Genomic DNA, 20,531 nt, shown 5'->3' on the forward strand with positions numbered 1-20,531 from the left:
TAAATACGAAGGCAGTGAATTAACTCCTTGAATAATACATTTATCTAACATCTTTCTTAACAAAAACACTGAGATGGGTCTCATTCATTTGTGTGGGGGGCATGAAACACAGAGCAACTTGATTTGAGGCGCACCTTAAACACTTTGGGCTGGTTCGCTAGCACTGATTTAAGCCTACTGCCGCACAAAACATGTTCAATGAAGATTCTCCATTATCTGTGTCTGGGAAACGAGGTCTACATTAGACAAACACAGTCAGCTAGTGGCTGAAGCCGTGACCGGAGCCTTACCAAAAACAACCACAGTGGCTGTGGCACTGCGTCTCTTGGCCACAATGTTGCTGGCCAGGCACGTGTAGTTTCCCGAGTCGGACAGTCGTGCCTCGTTAATGATGAGATTGTGGTCAGCTCGGGTGTCAATGTTGTCATCCGTCAGGGAGCTCACTAGCTCTTCGTTCTTCAACCACTCCACCTGCCCAGAGAGTGAGAGAGTTATTACAGACGTATTATAGCACACYACCTATACAACCAAACCACATCACCCAATCACGTGACCACAGCCATTAGGCAGTGAGAGGAGGGCCATACCCATTACCAGCAACAAAGACACAGAGAGGAAAACGAATTATGAATTACAAACTTAGTAATGCTTTACTGCTCCTACCCTGGTATATGGAGCTGCATCGCTGCTTTTGCAAATTGCATTCACACTGGAAGAATAGGGTTGGTTGATGGGTTTATAGGGCGCTCCTAAAAAGCAAACGCATGGAGTGTTTTCGAACTGCAAAAAAACGCGCGTACTCATTGCATTGCGCTGGGCGCACGCAAAACACACCCATACTCACAATCATTTTTCATGGATAGGCCTACTGTATTCACTGCAGCAGGGCTACTCTAAACTGCAACCATTCTGATGTCATTGAAGACTATACTGTATGACCTAGAAAGAGTAGAACTGGGAATAGCCTTTTTTCCCTTCACTTTAAACAAGCCTTGGAAAACACATTCATTGGATTCCAGATTCCAAGGTGCAATTAAAAGATACCCTTTAGCAGGGTGGCATCAGAGGCAAGCTGTTAATGTACTAAAGCTAAAAGATAAGGGGGAAAAGACTGGGAATTTACTCTAATGTTCCATGATTAAAACAATGTATCACTGGATGAGAGCCGACTGGATGACGCGACAGAAAAGTATTTTCCACTTCATGTATTTATTTCAATTTGATCAGGGGAAATTTGCAAGTTGAAAGAGGCAATTAAAGAGTGGCACAATCTGCCTGGCCCTCACTGCTGATCTGTAGCACTTGCTCTACATTCCCGGGCTGTCGCCTGCCGCTGCTAACAGCCTTAGGGTAATGATGAAAAGATACGCCCGGCAGAAGGAAGAAGAGAAACTGTGGCGGGACAAATTAGCCCTGTAAGTGTGTGGCGGAGGATGTGAGAGATGAATTACCTAATTGGCYCATTTGTTTCAATTAGGATGCGGTTATCAGTGTTACAGGCTTGACGGACAGCAGATTTCCAGGGCCCCCACACAGACACAAGGGGGTCCTGTGATTTCATTATGATGAAGATTGAGCCAACGGAGTGATGGTCATCTTCTCCAGGTTGAGGCTGTGTGTGTCTGTGGGGGTCTGGGGCCCGGGAGGACTGTGGGCAAGGGAGGACCTCTAATCTCCTGGAGGGGAGAGGAGACTGAGGCTTGAGTGGGTGACAGTAAAGTCTTATGACTAATGTATTTTTGTTGTGTGTTTGGACCCCAGAAGGATTAGCTGTCACCATGTCAAACTGAGATAAAGATACACTACATGACCAATAGTATGTGGACACCTGCTCGTCGAACATCTCATTCCAAAATCATGGCTTTAATACGGAGTTGGTCCCCCCCTTTTCTGCTTTCCACTAGATGTTGGAACATTGCTGCGGGGACTTGCTTCCATTCAGCCACAAGAGAATCAGTGAGGTCGGGCACTGATGTTGGGCAATTAGGCATGGCTCACAGTCGGAGTAACAATTCATTSCAAAGGTGTTCGATTGGGTTGAGGTCAGGGCTCTGTGCAGGTCAGTCAAGTTCTTCCACACCGATCTCGACAAACCATTTCTGTATGGGCCTTGCCTTGCGCATGGGGGCATTGTCATGCTGAAACAGGAAAGTGTTGCAACCGAGGACAGACGATTTTTACTCGCTACACGCTTCAGCACTAGGCGGTTGCGTTCTGTGAACTTGTGTCGCCTACCACTTCGCGGCTGAACCATTGTTGCACGTAGACGTTTCCACTTCACAATAACAGCACTTACAGTTGACCAGGGCAGCTCTAGCAGGGCAGAAATTTGAAAAACTGACTCGTTGGAAAGGAGGCATCCTATGACGGTGCCACTTTGAAAGTTACTGAGGTCTTCAGTAAGGCCAATCTACTGCCAATGTTTGTCTATGAAGATAACATGGTGGTGTGCTCGATTTTAAACACCTGTCAGCAACGGATGTGGCTGAAATAGCCGAATCCACTAATTTGAAGGGGTGTACACATACTTTTGTATATATAGTGTAGATACAATCAGTGCCCTGGGTGGGTGGGTGACAAGTAAAGCTTCCTCATGCTTCCAATCCGAAACAGTTTGTGTATATTATGACAACAATTTGTGACATTTTTTTTCATTTTCGTCTTTGGCAAGGTTTTTTTCGGCTGTTCGTGCACACACGTTTTTTTCTTGAGGCAAGCCAAATTTTGGTAGCCGAAGTCTACGCTGCTTCGTCGGTGATTGGTCAACAGTAAAGATTATTCGATTAAGTTTGTTGTCGTTCAACGAGAGAAAACTCATTTTCATGCACATTTTTTCAATTGAGAAATAGTGCACCAAAAATTATAAATTCATTACATATTTCTTGAGCTATCTTATATTAATTCAGACTATTTTGAGAAAGTGTAGACGTTAGGAGCAATCCGAACCTAGCAGGCAGACGCCTTTAGAGACACATGGGTGGGTGACACAGCAGCATAGCTGTGGAAGTGTTGATAAATGTATTGCATTGGCTCTGAGAGTGTGCAGCTTTTCTTTTCTGGGTGACACTACTGTACGACTGGGTCTTTGTCCCTTCCCTACTCTCCTGTGCAGTTACTGTAGTTTCAAGGTGACACACTCTAAAGTGCCTAAACAGGTAATAGCACTCTAAAGTTTTTTAACAGGTAAGAGCATAGAAATGCTGAGTCATCGTGTCATGGCTGATTCTCGGAGGATTTCACAGGGTGTGTCCAAATGGCACCGTATTTCCTATATAGTGAACTGCTTTTGTGCAGAGCCCTATGGGCCCGAGTCAAAAGAAATCCACTACATTAGTAGTCAAATAGTAGGAAATAGWAGGGCTGGGAATTGCCAGGGAACTCACAAAATTATATTATCACGATACTTAGGTGCCGATACGATATGTATTGTGATTCTCATGATTCTATCTGTATTGCGATTCCATACTGTGATTTTTTTTACGATTCAATGTTCACTGTATGGCTGAGAAATCAAATTTAAAAAGTGCTGAAAACAAATTGGCTCTGTATTTTAAAAGAACATGGAGAACAAGCTATGAATGAGTTAAGGTGCAGGTATAGCCAACTAGCGTAAAAAATAATATTGTCAAAACGATACAATATATCGTCAACAATAATATCCCAATATGTAACTGTATCAATTTTRCCCCCCCATCACTAGGAAATAGGATTCCATTTGGGACACTAACAGAGTTCGTAGTGCTCCCCTTCAGCCAACAGTGRTGAGGAGCCATGGAAGGTCCGTAGATGCCAGTGGCGTAGCCTGTGACAGTGTGGGTGGGGTAACTTTTTAAATTGTTGTATATCTGATCAAGACAATTACATGGATTAAACAACTCTGAAAGACAAGCCCCAGGGACAGGAAGATAACATGGGGGCTTACTGAAGACTGTGTTGGATGCCACCACCAAATGTGTTAGTAATCCACCCAGAAGTTTACGCACAAGCACGCACACACAGATTGAGCCAAATCAAAGGCTTTGAACTTGCCTCTGTGTGTTCATGTCTGTGTGAACCTGACATACATACAGACAGGGGAGGGCTGTGATGGAGCTATCGCCACCGCTGCTGTGGTCACCAGCCAGGAGGTTAATCAAAAAAGATAAGGGAACACAAAGTGGGGTTGTGTAGCTGGCCCGCCTCCATGTTGCGTCCCAAATGCTACCTCTCCTCCGCTGAGCAAAGTGGCTGCAGCACATTCCTATTCCACCTAGATCTGTCTTATCTTAAGGAAATAAATAGAGGGAGCAGGGAGAGCTCTTCACTACACTGCCTGACCAAGCTTGGGAATGTAATTGCTTGGCTTAATAATGAAGCTCATCATTTGCTGTCTTGGATGCAGGGCCGGCTCCAGGCATAAGCGACATAAGCAGCCGCTTAGGGACCTCACTGCTAGGGGGCCACGATAAAAATCTCTCTTAGGGCCCCCAAAAGGCTAGATCTGGCCCTGCTTGGAGGAACTGTGAGGAAATAACAGAGGGAGCAGAGCTAGGGAATTAGAAGCATGTGGGCACATAAGGCTGAATGTGTGGGGGTGCTGCTATATGCTAACTTATATAGCTAAGTATAATATAATATAGTTAAGTATAGAGTACCTTTCCCAAAACATGAATTCAACGGAGTACATAAATACTCCCCATCAAGGRGGCTAACATTGAATTCTTTATACGCCCCAAAAGTAGCAATTCACTGAAATGAATTACAGTAAATCAATAGCATCACCCATTTACAATTACTCCCTTTGATTGATGTGAACAGTAAAGTGTGTGTATTGTGGGAGAAACTAACATGAAAGGAAGGCAATTACATGTGGAATGTAATATCCATTTTGTTTTCCACAATGGAATAACAGTGAGTTTAACAAGCTAAGTTTAGTTCCTTTTCTACAGTTTCAGTTAAATTGGCTAAATTAATCAAAAGCAGTAATGAAAATAGCATGTTGTACAAATACTCGCACAGCAGCACGCCAGTGTGCTTTTATTTATTTTTTAATCCAATGTGTTTCCCCCCCCATTTGTGTCCAATTACATTTGAAACACTCACCCTGTGCGAGTGCGTCCCAAATGGTACCCTATTCCCTATATAGTGCATCATGGGCACTGGTCAAAAGTAGTACACTATATAAGGAAAAGGGGACGGAGCCCTGCAATTTTTCAGTATTTATTTGTGTCATAGCCTGGGTTCCCATTTCTGAGTCAGTTCAATGTGTTTCATCTCACATTAAGGTGTGGGCTCCCGAGTGGCGCAGCGGTCTAAGGTACTGCATCGTAGTGTTGTGGCGCCACTACAGCCTGGGGTTCTTTTCAACGTCATCAAAAAATACATCTTATCTGTTTTTTGGTTGAAATCTGATTGAACTACTGACCAGTTATCTAAATGCTACTCAATTAATAGACACCAATCTATATAAACKTGTGCATAGTGCTCATGGGCCATGCACCCATTGCATATACTGTAAGAAACTAGAACCATTACAATTATTAAAATTGGAGTAATGTTCTTTTTCAGCAATTAACATCAACAAAAGATAGGTGCATCCAACAACAACACTGTCATTATAACAAATCACAGTGTGTAGTATATGCCTACCTCTCACATTACACAGTTGGGAAGAAATATATTTTCAAAGCAGACAGTTTCCCCTTGCTGCGAAGAGTTGAAATTCTCAAATCTAGAGTATTTCAACAGCCTGGAGTGTAAGGTAAGCTGTTCCCCTGCACAGAGAGGCTCTCATCTTGTTGGAGGGGTGTTAAGTGTTAAGGACTGGGAAGCTGGGGTCTTACCTCTGCCGTGGGCACTCCCTCTGGGGGGCGGCAATGCAGCACGATCATCCCTTTGATTGGCACTTCTTTCCCCTGGGGGTCCTGCTCAAAGTTCTTCCTCAAGTCTGTGTGGGGAGAGAACACCCTGCTGTCAGTCCGTGCCATGTCCAGCCTGCCCTCAATCTCCCCATCACTAACACCACTTGCCACTGCCACTCTTCCTGCCTTGCCCTGCCCTTGGTTTGGACACAGTATCAACCTTGCGAGTGAGAAACGGGTTGGGGGGGTTGGATGGATCAGGAGCTCGTCGCTCCCCCTTCCTTCCTGTCTTCTCTCCCTTTCTTCCTTCTTCCTTTCTTCCTTCCTTCCTTCCTTCCTTCCTTCCTTCTCCTTCCTTCCTTCCTTCCTTCCCTTCCTTCCTTCTTCCACTCATCTGCGGTTCCCAAGGTCATTTGGAGGATAGACTGCACTGGCTGATGAGTACATATACTATATAATATGCCCATGAAGCTTTACAGTATATGCCATGGACTCATTTTTTCTCACGTTGCACTCTGCTTTAATCTATTTACTCCTGCAGTGCAGTTTTGTCCATTCACCGTAATGTGAGACTGTGTGGTATTTAACATATAAATATAATGAGTAGGATGGGGATCGAACCTCTAACCATGGCAATTCTACTGGCAACACTCAAAATGGCCACCAGTCACCCATGATGGCAAAATTGACCTGAATGGAGACACCCGTTCTATTAATTCTAATTCTATGGGTCAGTGTTTCCAAAGCCTGGTTCTGTGCTCTAGCACTAACATACCTGATTAAACTAAAGGCTTGTTGATTAGTTGAATCAAATATGTTAGTGCTAGCGCAAAAACTAAAATGTGCATTGTTATGTAGGCTACTCACATGCGATGTGTACGTGGCCTTGGCGGCTCTTGGAGGTGCCCAGGTGGCTCCAGGCCACACACAGACACCAGTAGTCCTCTGGGCCGTGGAAGTCCTCCACCTGCTGAGGGACACGTTTGATCAGCACCTCACGCACCTTCAGACCTGCATAGTGGAAAGAAACATCCAATAAGGGTCTTACTGGTTAGATCAAATCAAATTTTATTTGTCACATACACATGGTTAGCAGATGTTAATGCGAGTGTAGCGAAATGCTTGTGCTTCTAGTTCCGACAATGGCAGTAATAAACCAACGATTAATTCTAACCTACCAATTCACAACTACTACCTTATACACACAAGTGTAAAGGATAAAGAATATGTACAAAAGATATATGAATGAGTGATGGTACAGAATGGCATAGGCAAGATGCAGTAGATGGTATAGAGTACAGTATATACATATGAGATGAGTATGTAGGGTATATAACATAATAGTGGCATAGTTTAAAGTGGCTAGTGATACATGTATTACATAAAGATGGCAAGATGCAGTAGATGATTAGAGTACAGTATATACATATACATATGAGATGAGTAATTGTAGGGTATGTAACATTATATTAAGTGGCATTGTTTAAAGTGGCTAGTGATACATTTTTACATACATTTCCATCAATTCATTATTAAAGTGGCTGATGTTGAGTCAGTATGTTGGCAGCAGCCACTAAATGTTAGTGGTGGCTGTTTAACAGTCTGATGGCCTTGAGATAGAAGCTGTTTTTTCAGTCTCTCGGTCCCTGCTTTGATGCACCTGTACTGACCTCGCCTTCTGCATGATGAGCGGGGTGACAGGCAGTGGCTCGGGTGGTTTTGTTGTCCTTGATGATCTTTATGGCCTTCCTGTGACATCGGGTGTGGTGTAGGTGTCCTGGAGGGCAGGTAGTTTGCCCCGGTGATGCGTTGTGCAGACCTCACTACCTCTCTGGGAGCCTTACGGTTGTGGGCGGAGCAGTTGCCGTACCAGGCGGTGATACAGCCCGACAGGCTGTCTTCGATTGTGCATCTGTAGAGTGTGTGAGTGCTTTTGGTGACAAGCGAATTTCTTCAGCCTCCTGAGGTTGAAGAGGCGCTGCTGCGCCTTCTTCACAACGCTGTCTGTGTGGGTGGACCAATTCAGTTTTGTCCGTGATGTGTACGCCGAGGACTAAACTTCTTACCTTAGTACCCTCCCACTACTGTCCGTCGATTGTGGATAGGGGGGTGCTCCCTCTGCTGTTTCCTGAAGTCCACAATCATCTCTTTGTTTTTGTTGACGTTGAGTGTGAGGTTTATTTTTCCTGACACCACACTCCGAGGGCCCTCACCTCCTCCCTGTAGGCCGTCTCGTCGTTGTTGGTAATCAAGCCTACCACTGTAGTGTCGTCCGCAAACTTGATGATTGCGTTAGAGGCGTGCATGGCCACGCAGTCGTGGGTGAACAGGGAGTACAGGAGAGGGCTCAGAACGCACCCTTGTGGGGCCCCAGTGTTGAGGATCAGCGGGGTGGAGATGTTGTTACCTACCCTCACCACCTGAGGGCTATTTAGAGATAGCAGCAAAGTACTAGAAACATTTATAGGACCTCTAGTGCTCAGTCCTTGGAATGTGCTAACCATAGTTGAGAGATCCTAACAACATATTTAAAGGGGAGGAGGGTGGGGTCTGATCAAATATTTAGAAAGTCTGTCTGGTAGTATTGATCAATGGTTTCCCAAAATACAATTTTAAAAATACATTTGGTTTTTATGGTGGCCTGACACACTGCTCCAATCAGTGTGTCTAATGTTATTCTGTTCTCCCTTTCCTCTATGCTGGGTATTGAAAATGCATTACAGATTAAATAGGCAGTCCCCTAGGCCTCTCTTAGGATTCTGTTGTGCGTGATGCAAAATACTGCGAACAAGAAAAATAGTTGCCTAGAGCAACATAATCCCCACTAACAAGCTTAACATCAGACCTGCTTCAAAAGAATACTCTAGTATGTACAGTAACCATGACACAATAATAGTACATATGCCATAGTGACACAAGCACAGCTAGCACAATGCAAACGCAGCACATTTTTAGAACAAGCACATTAAAGTGTGTCTGTACAAATGGACTCTCCCTATTCTGAAATCCTCTTAGCGGCGCAGCGCAAAACTCGGCAACTGATATCTATGCAGACCTGTCACATAGTTTAGAATTGTTAAAGGCTTCCATTTTGTTTATGAGTCATGGGCTTAGGGATCTGTCATGTGTGCTTTCTTTCCTCCTTTTCAGAGCCTCGATAGCCTGCAGGCTTCCCAAACACAGGATTAAAGAAAAGATGCAATGTGGGGGGTTTATGACAGAAAAYTGTACCCTATTCCCTATATAGTGCACTACTCTGCTCAAAAATAGTGCACTATATAGGGAATATGGTGCAATTTGGGACACAGTCCGAGTCTCTTAACACCCCCCCACCCCGCTCTCCTCTACTGCACACAACAATAAATGACAAATGCAGCCTAATCTGACATGCTCATTGAGTCATAACAGCACATTTACTGCACAGCATATCAGAGTTTTGAATAAATAACAATTCAACTCCACACTATATAATTGCAGGGAACATGGATATTAATGTGGATATTAACATGGGTATTAATGTGAGCGAGAGAGCGAGAGAGAGAGAGACAGCTACATGTGAGCTCGCATTTTTCAGCATGTTTTTACAAAATGATAGATTTAGATGATAAACGTATATTTTTCGGCAAGGACATATACAGCATATTACCCTCCACAACATAACCTTCACTCCAAATCAAAACTTCAAACCTACAACCTGATTGTGGACAAAATTACCTGGAAGGATTTGAACTACCAAAGATTCCTATTTCCAAGCTATACAGCAAATGCTCTGGCAAAGAAACCGAAAGCTGAAAACACCATCCAACCTGGCCTTTGAAGCCCCCTCCTGCTGTTCAGAGACCATCCCCTGGCATTTTCTACAAGGAATCTGCCTCCAGAAAAAAGCTTCTCCCAAGTGGGTGTGACACCTACTCCTGTTGCCTGCTGCACTGCTGCTTGGATTCCACCTGGCGATCTGTTCACCGTCTGCCCTGGCCTGTCTCCCCTGTCTGGTACAGGTACCCCCGCCACACTCCCGAGCTTTCGTTTGCCTCCAGCACACACGCACTGTTGAGGCGAGCGACTCTGAACTTACAATGGCTAGCCCCAAGTCGTTATAATTTTTATTGAGCTTTATGCTACAGTGGCTTGCGAAAGTATTCACCCCCTTGGCATTTTTCCTATTTTGTTGCCTTACAACCTGAAATTAAAATGGATGTTGGGGGGGTTGTATCATTTGATTTACACAACATGCCTACCACTTTGAAGATGCAAAATATTTTTTATTGTGAAACAATCAAGAAATAAGGCAAAAAAAAACAGAAAACTTGAGCGTGCATAACTATTCACCCCCCCAAAAAGTCAATACTTTGTAGAGCCACCTTTTACAGCAATTTTAAGTCATACCACAAATTCTCAATTGGATTGATGTCTGGGCTTTGATTAGGCCATTACAAGACATTTACATCTTTCCCCTTTAACACTCGAGTGTTGCTTTAGCAGTATGCTTAGGGGCATTGTCCTGCTGGAAGGTGAACCTCCGTCCCAGTCTCGAATCTCTGGACGACTGAAACAGAATTTCCCTGCATTTAACGCCATCCATCATTCCTTCAATTCTGACCAGTTTCCCAGCCCCTGCCTATGAAAAACATCCCCACAGCATGATGCTGCCACCACCATGCTTCACTGTGGGGATGGTGTTCTCGGGGTGATGTGAGGTGTTTGGTTTGTGCCAGACATAGCGTTTTCCTTGATGGCCAAAAAACAAAATTTTTGTCTCATCTGACCAGAGTACCTTCTTCCATATGTTTGGGGAGTCTCCCACATGCCTTTTGGCGAACACCAAATGTGTTTGGTTATTATTTTCTTTAAGCAAAGGATTTTTTTCTGGTCACTCTTCCTTAAAGCCCAACTCTGTGGCGTGTACGGCTTAAAGTGGTCCTATGGACAGATACTCCAATCTCCACTCTGGAGCTTTGCAGCTCCTTCAGGGTGATCTTTGGTCTCTTTGTTGCCTCTCTGATTAATGCCCTCCTTTCCTGGTCCATTAGTTTTGGTGGGCGACCCTCTCTTGGCAGGTTTGTTGTGATGCCATATTCTTTTCACTTTTTGTCATAGTCGCTTGCTAAATAACTTTAATGAGCAAGCCTTCCTTCATGACCTGGCCTAAATTGGTATATAATCAGCTGTCAAAGACGCTTGAACCTTCTTTTTTGATATTTTCAGTGGTATTGTAAACAAACACAACCCCATAAAGAAAATGAGAATTAAAAACAAGTTCAGCCCCTGGTTCGACCGTGATCTTGCAGAGTTTCTCCACCTCAAGAATTCCATTTGYCGAAAGGCTCGGCACACGCATACTCAGGCTGACTGGCTCTCGTTCAGGCAAATGAGAAATAAGTGCACTTAGGCTATCCGGAAGGCCAAGGTTAGTTACTTTAAGGAGCAATTCTCTCTCTCTGGGTCTAACGCCAAGAAGTTCTGGAAAACGTTTAAAGACCTGGAGAATAAACCCGCCTCCTCACAGCTGCCCATGTCCCTTAATGTTGATGATGTCATTGTTACTGACAAGGAGCACATGGCCGTACCTCATTTAGCCAGGATTCCTATTTGACTCAGCAATGCCTCCTTGCCCGTCCAACATTTCCTCATCTCCCACCCCTTCTAATGTAACTAGCCCCGATTCTCCTCCCTCTTTTTCCCCTGCCCTTCTACAAAGTTTCACCCTGCAGGCGGTCACTGAGTCTGAGGTGCTAAAGGAGCTCCATAAACTTGACCCCCCAAAAAACATCTGGGTCAGATGGTTTAGACCCTTTCTTCTTTAAGGTTGCTGCCCCTGTCATCGCCAAGCCTATCTCTGACCTTTTTAACCTGTCTCTCCTCTCTGAGGAGGTTCCCATTGTTTGGAAGGCAGCCACGGTGCATCTTTTATTTAAAGGGAGAGATCAAGCTGATCCTAACTGTAAGAGGCCTATTTCTATTTCTATATTTCTATGTTGCCAAAAGTGTTGGAAGAACTTGTCAATAATCAACTGATTGGCTTTCTTGATGTCTATAGTATTCTCTCTGGTATGCAATCTGATTTCCGCTCAGGTTATGGATGTGTCAATGCAACCTTAAATGTCCTCAATGATGTCACAATTGCCCTTGATTCTAAGCAATGTTGTGGTGCTATTTTTATTGACTTGGCCAAAGCTTTTGATAAGGTAGACCATTCCATTCCTGTGGGCCGGCTAAGGAGTATTGGTGACTCTGAGGGGTCTTTGGCCTGGTTTGCTAACTACCTCTCTCAAAGAGTGCAGTGTATAAAGTCAGAACATCTGCTGTCTCAGCCACTGCCTGCCACCAAGGGAGTACCCCAAGGCTCAATCCTATGCCCCACGTCTTTCTCAATGTACATCAACAACATAGCTCAGGCAGTAGGAAGCTCTCTCATCCATTTATATGCAGATGATACAGTCTTATAATCAGCTGGCCCCTCCCTGGATGTTGTGTTAAATGCTCTACAACAAAGCTTTCTTAGAGTTCAACAAGCTTTCTCTGCGCTTAAACTTGTTCTGAACACCTCCAAAACAAAGGCCATGTGGTTTGGTAAGAAGAATGTCCCTCTCCCCACAGGTGTGATTACTACCTCTGAGGGTTTAGAGCTTGAGGTAGTCACCTCATACAAATATTTGGGAGACGTTACACTGTCCTTCTCTCAGCACATTTCAAAGCTTCAGGCTAAGGTTAAATCTAGACTTGGTTTCTTCTATCGTAATAGTTCCACTTTCAACCCAGCTTCCAAACTAATCCTGATTCAGATGACCACCCCACCCATGCTAGATTACGGAGACGTAATTTATGGATCGGCAGGTATGGGTGCTCTCGAGCGGCTAGATGGTCATTATCATTCGGCCATCAGATTTGCCACCAATGCTTCTTATAGGACACATCACTGCAGTCTATACTCCTCTCTAAACTGGTCATCTCTGTATACCCGCCACAAGTCCCACCCGTTGATGCTTATTAATAAAACCCTCTTAGGCCTCACTCCCCCCTATCTGAGATATATACTGCAGCCCTCATCCTCCACATACAACACCCATCCTGCCAATCACATTCTGTAAAAGGTCCCCAAAGCACACACATCCCTGAGTCGCTCCTCTTCTCAGTTTGCTGCAGCCAGTGACTGGAACAAGCTGCAACAAACACACAAATTGGACAGTTGTATCTCCATTTATCTTCATGGACACTCTTACTGACAGTTGTGGCTGCTTCACGCAACGTATTGTTGCCTCTACCTTCTTGCCCTTTGTGCTGTTGTCTGTGCCCAATAATGTTTGTACCATGTTTTGTGTTGCTACCATGTTGTTGTCATGTTGCTACCATGCTGTGTTGTCATGTGTTGCTGCCATGCTGTGTTGTTGTCTTAGATCTCTCTTTATGTAGTGTTGTGGTGTCTCTCTTGTTGTGATGTGTGTTTTGTCCAATATTTTAATTTAATTTTGTATTTTTAATCCTAGCCCCCATCCCCACAGGAGGCCTTTTGGTAGACCGTCATTGTAAATAAGAATTTGTTCTTAACTGACTTGCCTAGTTATATAAAGGTTAAATACATTTTAAAAATATATTTCAATGGATGGATGGATTAATAAGGGCCCTATAGAATCGGTTTTATTTTTTGCTTAATTCCATTTATTTATTTATTTAAAATTCTGTTTTCTCCGTTTTGTTTTTACAGGTTTCAGATTTGTCCCTGTTTTCAGCCTCAAAATCACACTTGTCATGATGTGCCCTGCGGGGAGGATCATAGCCCCCCCTCCTCTCTCTCTCCACAGTTTTATGACAGGTCATAAATACCTGGTTGAAACTGCCATGCAGTATTGAGGGAAAGAGTCTACCAGAACAAAGTGCTTATCTTAGTTCAAAACTCATAATCCCCAAAATGGGAGAACTAAACAATATTTCTACTTTTGAGAATGTGGGAATGGTCCATGGACACTTAAGGGGCAGTCATGACAAGTGTGTTTCATTTGGTGATCTCATGAAGCACAGGAAACACACATAACTGTATCTCTTAAAGTGTACATTTCCCAGCTGTCAGGTTTACATCTAAATATTGTGAAACATGTGATTAAACATGAAACTATTTGTGAAAATATGTAATGTAATGTTAACCTTCTAAATGAGAGTATGGATTTTCCTATAAAGATTAACTAGTCAGTGGCCACACCATTGTGAGCCAAGACATCACATTAGGGATCATAGAACAGCCCCTTCTTCGACAGAGGATAAAACCCACTTTCTACGAAATATACATTAAGTCAGGGAACGCCGGGACAGAGTCCCCAAGTTGGAATGGCTATAATTCTATAGGCCACGGAGATAATACAGCTGTAGTTTTGCCTACACAGCTGGAAATGGTTAAACTCTGAGACTATAGATCACTACAGAATAAGAGCAAATCTTTGACGTATAATTACTAGTCTGAACGTCCGCTCTGCAGCTAGAAATGACATAAGTCTAGAACGAGAATACCGACAACTGCCGAAGCATCTATTCTATGAGAACATTTTTGAATAGTACTCTGAAATAACCATTCTAACCACCTACAACCACAAAATACATTGTGACTTCTGGGAAAGCTAACCAGATAGTCAGTCTAATGAACTCTACATGACGATTGAGGATTCCAACAGAGAAGACAACGACATGGGTCGTAAATATATACATTGCAATTATTCTCGAATGAGCGGACGTTCATGTGCAAAGGATTAGCATATCAATGAATATAATTATAGACTGTGTGTAGTGAATCCATTTAGTCTTTCCCGCTCTTTCTCAGTCCCTACCCCTTTCTTTTGTCTACCAAGTCATCTTATCGGCATACCCCACTAGGAGCTTTTCTATCATTGTTAGTAACCAATATCTACTGTTTGTTTGTTATGTATTTCTGTGATTAGTTAGTTAGTAAATAAATAATTTTGCCAATTTATATATTGCTYATTCATTATGGAAACTAGGGTCCGTGCAGATATCCAAGGGTTTGCGATGTTCAGTAATGAGAACTGACAAGGTAATAATTAATTAATAGAAGACCAATTGATTAGACATTAAAATATCTGAAGAGTTATATTCGGAAAATTATAACTTTGTAATCTCAACATTTTCCGTGGTGCCCCGACTTCCTAGTTTACTAATGTTTACATGATCAGTTTAATCACATAATAATTCAACTTAGAGAACGGATTTGATATACATTACAGTTCAAAAGTTTGGGGTCACTTAGAAATGTCCTTGTTTTTGAAAGAAAAGCACATTTTGTGTCCATTCAAATAACATCAAATTTATCAGAAATACAGTGCAGACATTGTTAATGTTGTAAATTACTATTGTAGCTGGAAACTGATTATTTTTTTAATGGAATTATCAGCATCCATCACTCCTGTGTTCCCATGGCATGTTGTGTTAGCAAATCCAAGTTTATCATTTTAAAAGGCTAATTGATCATTAGAAAACCCTTTTGCAATTATGTTAGCATAGCTGAAAACTGTTGTTTGCTGATTAAAGAAGCAATAAAACTGGCCTTCTTTAGACTAGTTGAGTATCTGGAGTATCAGCATTTGTGGGTTCAATTACAGGCTCAAAATGGCCAGAAACAAAGGACTTTCTTCTGAAACTCGTCAATCTATTCTAGTTCTGAGAAATGAAGGCTATTCCATGCGAGAAATCTGTTTGTCCTGTGCCGTTGCCTCAAAGGAATATACAATCACTTATGCATTTTGTTCATGTCTTATCATCTTGGGCAAATAAAATAAACATCTAATTTAGTTGATTGATTGAAATTTCAATATTTTTTTTTATATTGTCGAATTCCGTTCTAATATCTGGATTCCGTCCGCATTTCCCAGATCACAGATTTTATAGGGCCCTAATTAATGCTGTTGCTTGTGGGTGAGATACAGAAAAGTACTCAAGATACACATTCATCGCCACAATTATGAATACGCTCTACATTATGGCTCTGAAGAAAGACTAGTGTATCAATGATGCTAACAAACAACCTCAGCCACCTGTTAAGGGCTCTACACAGTCTACGCAAATGGAGCCGATGGAGGTCTGTTTGCGTCGCGTTTAAAAATATTCAAAACACACAAATGTATGTAGAACTAAGTAGAGAGCGACGCAAACGGATCTCCGTCGGCTCAGTTTGCGTAGACTGCGTACAGTAGATACCTTTAGTATCCAAATTGATTTTACAGCAAAAATGTTGTTGGAACTCGGTCCACTGCTATCGTCCAAACAAATTCAAATTCTGATGGGAAATGTTGTTTTATTAACAGACATCTCTGTCGACATGATTATATCCTTAATGGACAAGTAGATTCTGTGAAAGTTCTCCAATCACTACTACAGCCAGCCAGCACCAGTCACAATGTGTAGTGAGACACAAACATAATTCATAACTCCCTTGCAAAGATATGGCAATTGACAGAGTATGGGGTGAAGAGATAGCAGAGAAAGTCATTACTAATGACGTCACAGAAAGCCCCCCCCCCCGGGCCCGAACGCGCCCCCCCCCCCCCCCAAAAAAAAATCACAAGTAATATGCTAATGAGAGTAGCGCGTCCGAAATATCTAGCGTCGGAGAGACATTTCTTGAGGAATACCGATCCACGAACAGGTGGTGTGCCTGAGAGACAGACCCGAGCTTTGGCACTTTGTCATGTCACCCCTTTTGTTTACAGGCAGAGCACCGTTGACAGGACTTATTAAACTAAACCCTCTTGATTTCTTACACCCAACTTTTCTTTTGTTTTTTAAATCTAAGTGGTTTTACAAGTGACAAAGCGATCCAAAAGGCAGAATTATAAAAAGAAAAACTTAAGCCATGGCTATTGGCCGAAAAACATGAAATAGGAATGGAGGTTAGGGTGGTGTGAGCCTAGTTGGAGGGGACAAAGAAAGACTAATCTGTTCTTCCTATGGATTTGCTATGTTGTCTTGCCATGGCTCAGCTTATGTTGTGAGTTGGACAGGAGGAAGAGCATAAGAAGAGGCTGGATCCCGCTCTTGATCTATTAACCAACCAACGGATGCTATATCTTCCTGCTAGGGATTATCAAATAAGGCTAAATCCCAAATGGCACCCTATTCCTTATATTGGTTTGCAATATAAGCCTTTTCACTGAGCCATTTCATGGAGCTACACTTCACTTCCAGAGTCCACTGTAAGTACGTTGGTATTACAAAGTCAGAAGGTCCCCATGGAGTGCTTTAGCCATTGCTCCTTCACCTGCACAGTGCGCATGTTGATGTCTCCACCAAACCTCCTCATTCGCTCTTAACACATCATCCAACCCTCTAAGAGAACCATGACTGGCCTCTGGCAACACCCGTTTTTCTGCTTCCTGCTAAAGTTATTCACAGGGGAGGCACTGGAGGGTTTGGCATACAAAACGTGTGTAGAAATCGAGACGTTTTAACCACAGATAAATGAGAGAGAAGCAGGGTGACGTATTTGACCCGATCTTACCGCACTAATTTAAACTATCAACAATGTCTACCCATTAAGGAGTTCTAACTTGTTGCAGTTGAGGTTGTATCTGTGGGTGCGCACGTGTTTATCGCAGTCTACTAAGGCAGCCATGGTAAATGTAAACACTTTGAGCACAATTGAGGATGTAACCTTTACCTCTTAGTCGAGGAGAGAAACAGCATTAGCACATTAATGTCACTACCTTTGGGTAGAAATAAAGAATGATCACACAAGGCAAGCACTGTTTTAAAATAGGCCTATCTAAAACAATGACGAGGCCTTTAATGCATTAATACAGAAAATCTATTACGAAATCAGACAGCCTCTTCCCACCTACACACACTCTAACCACTCACACAGACACGAGCTTGCACGCATGTGCGTACACACACACACACGATTCAAGCTTTAAGCTTGCTAGAAAAAATAAATAAATTTCCTGCATTTGGGGACATGATATTTTATAATGCACCATTTTTATTCCTCACTGCAGAGAGATAGGCTGTTCTATCCAGATAAGGCGATTGCCTGCCACATCCATTAGGCCCAATGCCCACTGTTTAACTCTGGAATTAGAGGCCAACAACACTGACAGAGCCAACTCTCCTCTTTACCTCTTAACAACAAAATCATATCCAATGTAAAGCTTGCTAAAATGAAATCAAAAGTCTTACAAAAGAAACACAGACCATTAATAGCTTATTTGGATCCATGGCATTATAAGCAGAGAGAATTAGCAAGTGAGCCAAAAGCGCATTATGCTGCAATAGTTGTGGGGGAAAGATTTTACCTAATTGCAAATGCAACCACTCGTACAGGAAATATTGGAACAGAAGTTTTCAAGTTGAGTTTCATCTCCATCTGTGGCTAGATAAGGGAAGCGATGTCATACTGTTTTCAGTGGGCGATGGAGAAAGGGTTTTATTATTCTTCAGAATTCGTGACTTCACTGTTATGTTTGTTTTGTTTGCTGGGAAGCAGTGTTTGCTCAAGGATGTCCTGGGTTGAACCTAAAGTAAATTATTATTGACTAGGTTCAGAAATGTAAACAATAGAATGAATTGACTTGTGTATACAATGCCTTAATGTATAGGCAAGCCCACGTTCAGTACAGTTGTGGGCACTAAAAAAAATCACAGTACAGATTTTCTTAAACTATTGCTAGAAGATGCCACAGCGTCTTGTTGCATTGCAGCAATTGTTCTGCCAATACCCTGGCGCAAGCTAACTTTTTAGTGGCCACAAAACCTCAATGCAAAACCCTAGTTGTGCTCCAACTGCCCATTTTTAATTTTAATTTTTTTTAAAATMTATTTTTACCCCCTTTTCTCCCCAATTTTCGTGGTATCCAATTGCTAGTAATTACTATCTTGTCTCATCGCTACAACTCCCGTACGGGCTCGGGAGAGACGAAGGTCGAAAGCCATGCGTCCTCCGAAACACAACCCAACCAAGCCGCACTGCTTCTTAACACAGCGCGCCTCCAACCCGGAAGCCAGCCGCACCAATGTGTCGGAGGAAACACTGTGCACCTGGCTCCCTTGGACCGGGAGTCACTGGTGCGCAATGAGACAAGGATATCCCTACCGGCCAAACCCTCCCTAACCCGGACGACGCTAGGCCAATTGTGCGTAGCCCCACGGACCTCCCGGTCACGGCCGGCTGCGACAGAGCCTGGGCACGAACCCAGAGTCTCTGGTGGCACAGCTAGCGCTGCGATGCAGTGCCCTAGACCACAGCGCCACCCGGGAGGCCCTCCAACTGCCCATTAAATGCACTCTGAGAACAATTGAGAGGAGAAAGACTGAGTCCACTATTTGAACATGTCAAGAAAGTGTCCGACACAGACAGATGCCATCTGAGCCCATGACAGACCTCAAGGTGCACTCTATAGAAATGTGATGGTTTCAGTACCTACCCAACAAAAGGGATATATTGTACAAATATAACACAGGCCTCAATACACCCAGTCCTGTCTGGCATGGAATAAAGTTATATCACCCCTAAGGAGCCTATTCTGTATAGGGTACGGTATGTGTGTGAGGTGTATTGTATTGTCTGGGCACATTCAGTTAACACCACCATTAACAGTGTCACACAGGAATCCTGGGGCAAAGATAAAATCAATCCTCGCTTTAGTGCCCATTACATAATGGTAAAAGCAATCCAACACTCATGATATAGGAGAGTTGAGTGTGAGGTGAGACTGAGGTCACTGCCTGTATGCTGTCTGTTTGTTGCCTGTTTGTTGCTTCTTTGCAGCAGGATTACTGCCTGTTTGTGGTCTGTTTGCTGCTTATTTACTGTTTTCTGCCTGTTTGTAGGTTACATGTTAATGGTGTTCCTCTGTCCTGGACTCATAGCTCCTGGGTCTCATTCCAGGAATATGCTCCCTTCCATCTGCCCTCATTTACATTCTTTCACTGATCTGATAGGACTGGATATTATGTGAAAGAAATATGGTGTAAAACTAGTTGCTGGTGGAGCTATTGCTTACACCAGTGGTTCTCAAACTGCGGGGGTCGCAAGAAGGTTTTGGGAGGGGTGTGAAACTGAATGAGATAAACACATTTTTCATACATATTTGAATAGGCTACATATAGGCCTACTATTTGTATTTTATATTTATGCCTTTGCCTATTCAATCTGGTTACCAACATAGGCCTATGGTATTGCACCAAATTTGTGTCTCCAAAATATGTGCTTTAAAACCAAAAAGTTCAGAGGGAATTTTTGCTCCCTGCGCTGCTGACAACTATTTTGGTCCACTCATACAGGAGTAATAAAGACCCAGTTCACACATTTTATGGGATCACTATTTTAAAAAAATGATTTATCAGGGGGTGCTGCAGAACCTTTAGAACCTCTACTTTCCGCGGCTATGCCGAGCACACCTCTTATTTCCGGCGCAGGTGAATAAATGGGAGCAATTAAGGGGAAAAACAGAACAATGGAGATGCAGGAGGAGGGGAACGCATGGACAAAGAAACAAGGAGCACTATAGAACCAAGAAACAAGGAGCACTATAGAACCAAGAAACAAGGAGAACTATAGAACCAAGAAACAAGGAGCACTATAGAACCAAGAAACAAGGAGAACTATAGAACCAAGAAACAAGGAGCACTATAGAACCAAGAAACAAGGAGCACTATAGAACCAAGAAACAAGGAGCACTATAGAACCAAGAAACA

General features: G+C 43.0%; 1 protein-coding gene across 3 annotated transcripts in view; it reads right to left on the bottom strand.

Moving 5' to 3' along the window:
• LOC111975021 (netrin receptor UNC5D-like) overlaps positions 1-20,531 on the bottom strand; it is a 221,386-nt gene that overhangs the window by 35,634 nt on the left and 165,221 nt on the right. For all 3 annotated transcript variants that reach the window (XM_070447091.1, XM_024003159.3, XM_024003160.3), the window contains exons 3-5: positions 6,708-6,851; positions 5,823-5,926; positions 291-471 (exon numbers count right to left, since the gene is read on the bottom strand). In XM_070447091.1, coding sequence (XP_070303192.1) covers positions 291-471; positions 5,823-5,926; positions 6,708-6,851 — 429 coding nt within the window. The remainder of the gene's footprint in view (positions 1-290; positions 472-5,822; positions 5,927-6,707; positions 6,852-20,531) is intronic.

This window comes from Salvelinus sp. IW2-2015, linkage group LG15 (assembly GCF_002910315.2).
Source record: "Salvelinus sp. IW2-2015 linkage group LG15, ASM291031v2, whole genome shotgun sequence".
Lineage (NCBI taxonomy): Eukaryota > Metazoa > Chordata > Actinopteri > Salmoniformes > Salmonidae > Salvelinus > Salvelinus sp. IW2-2015.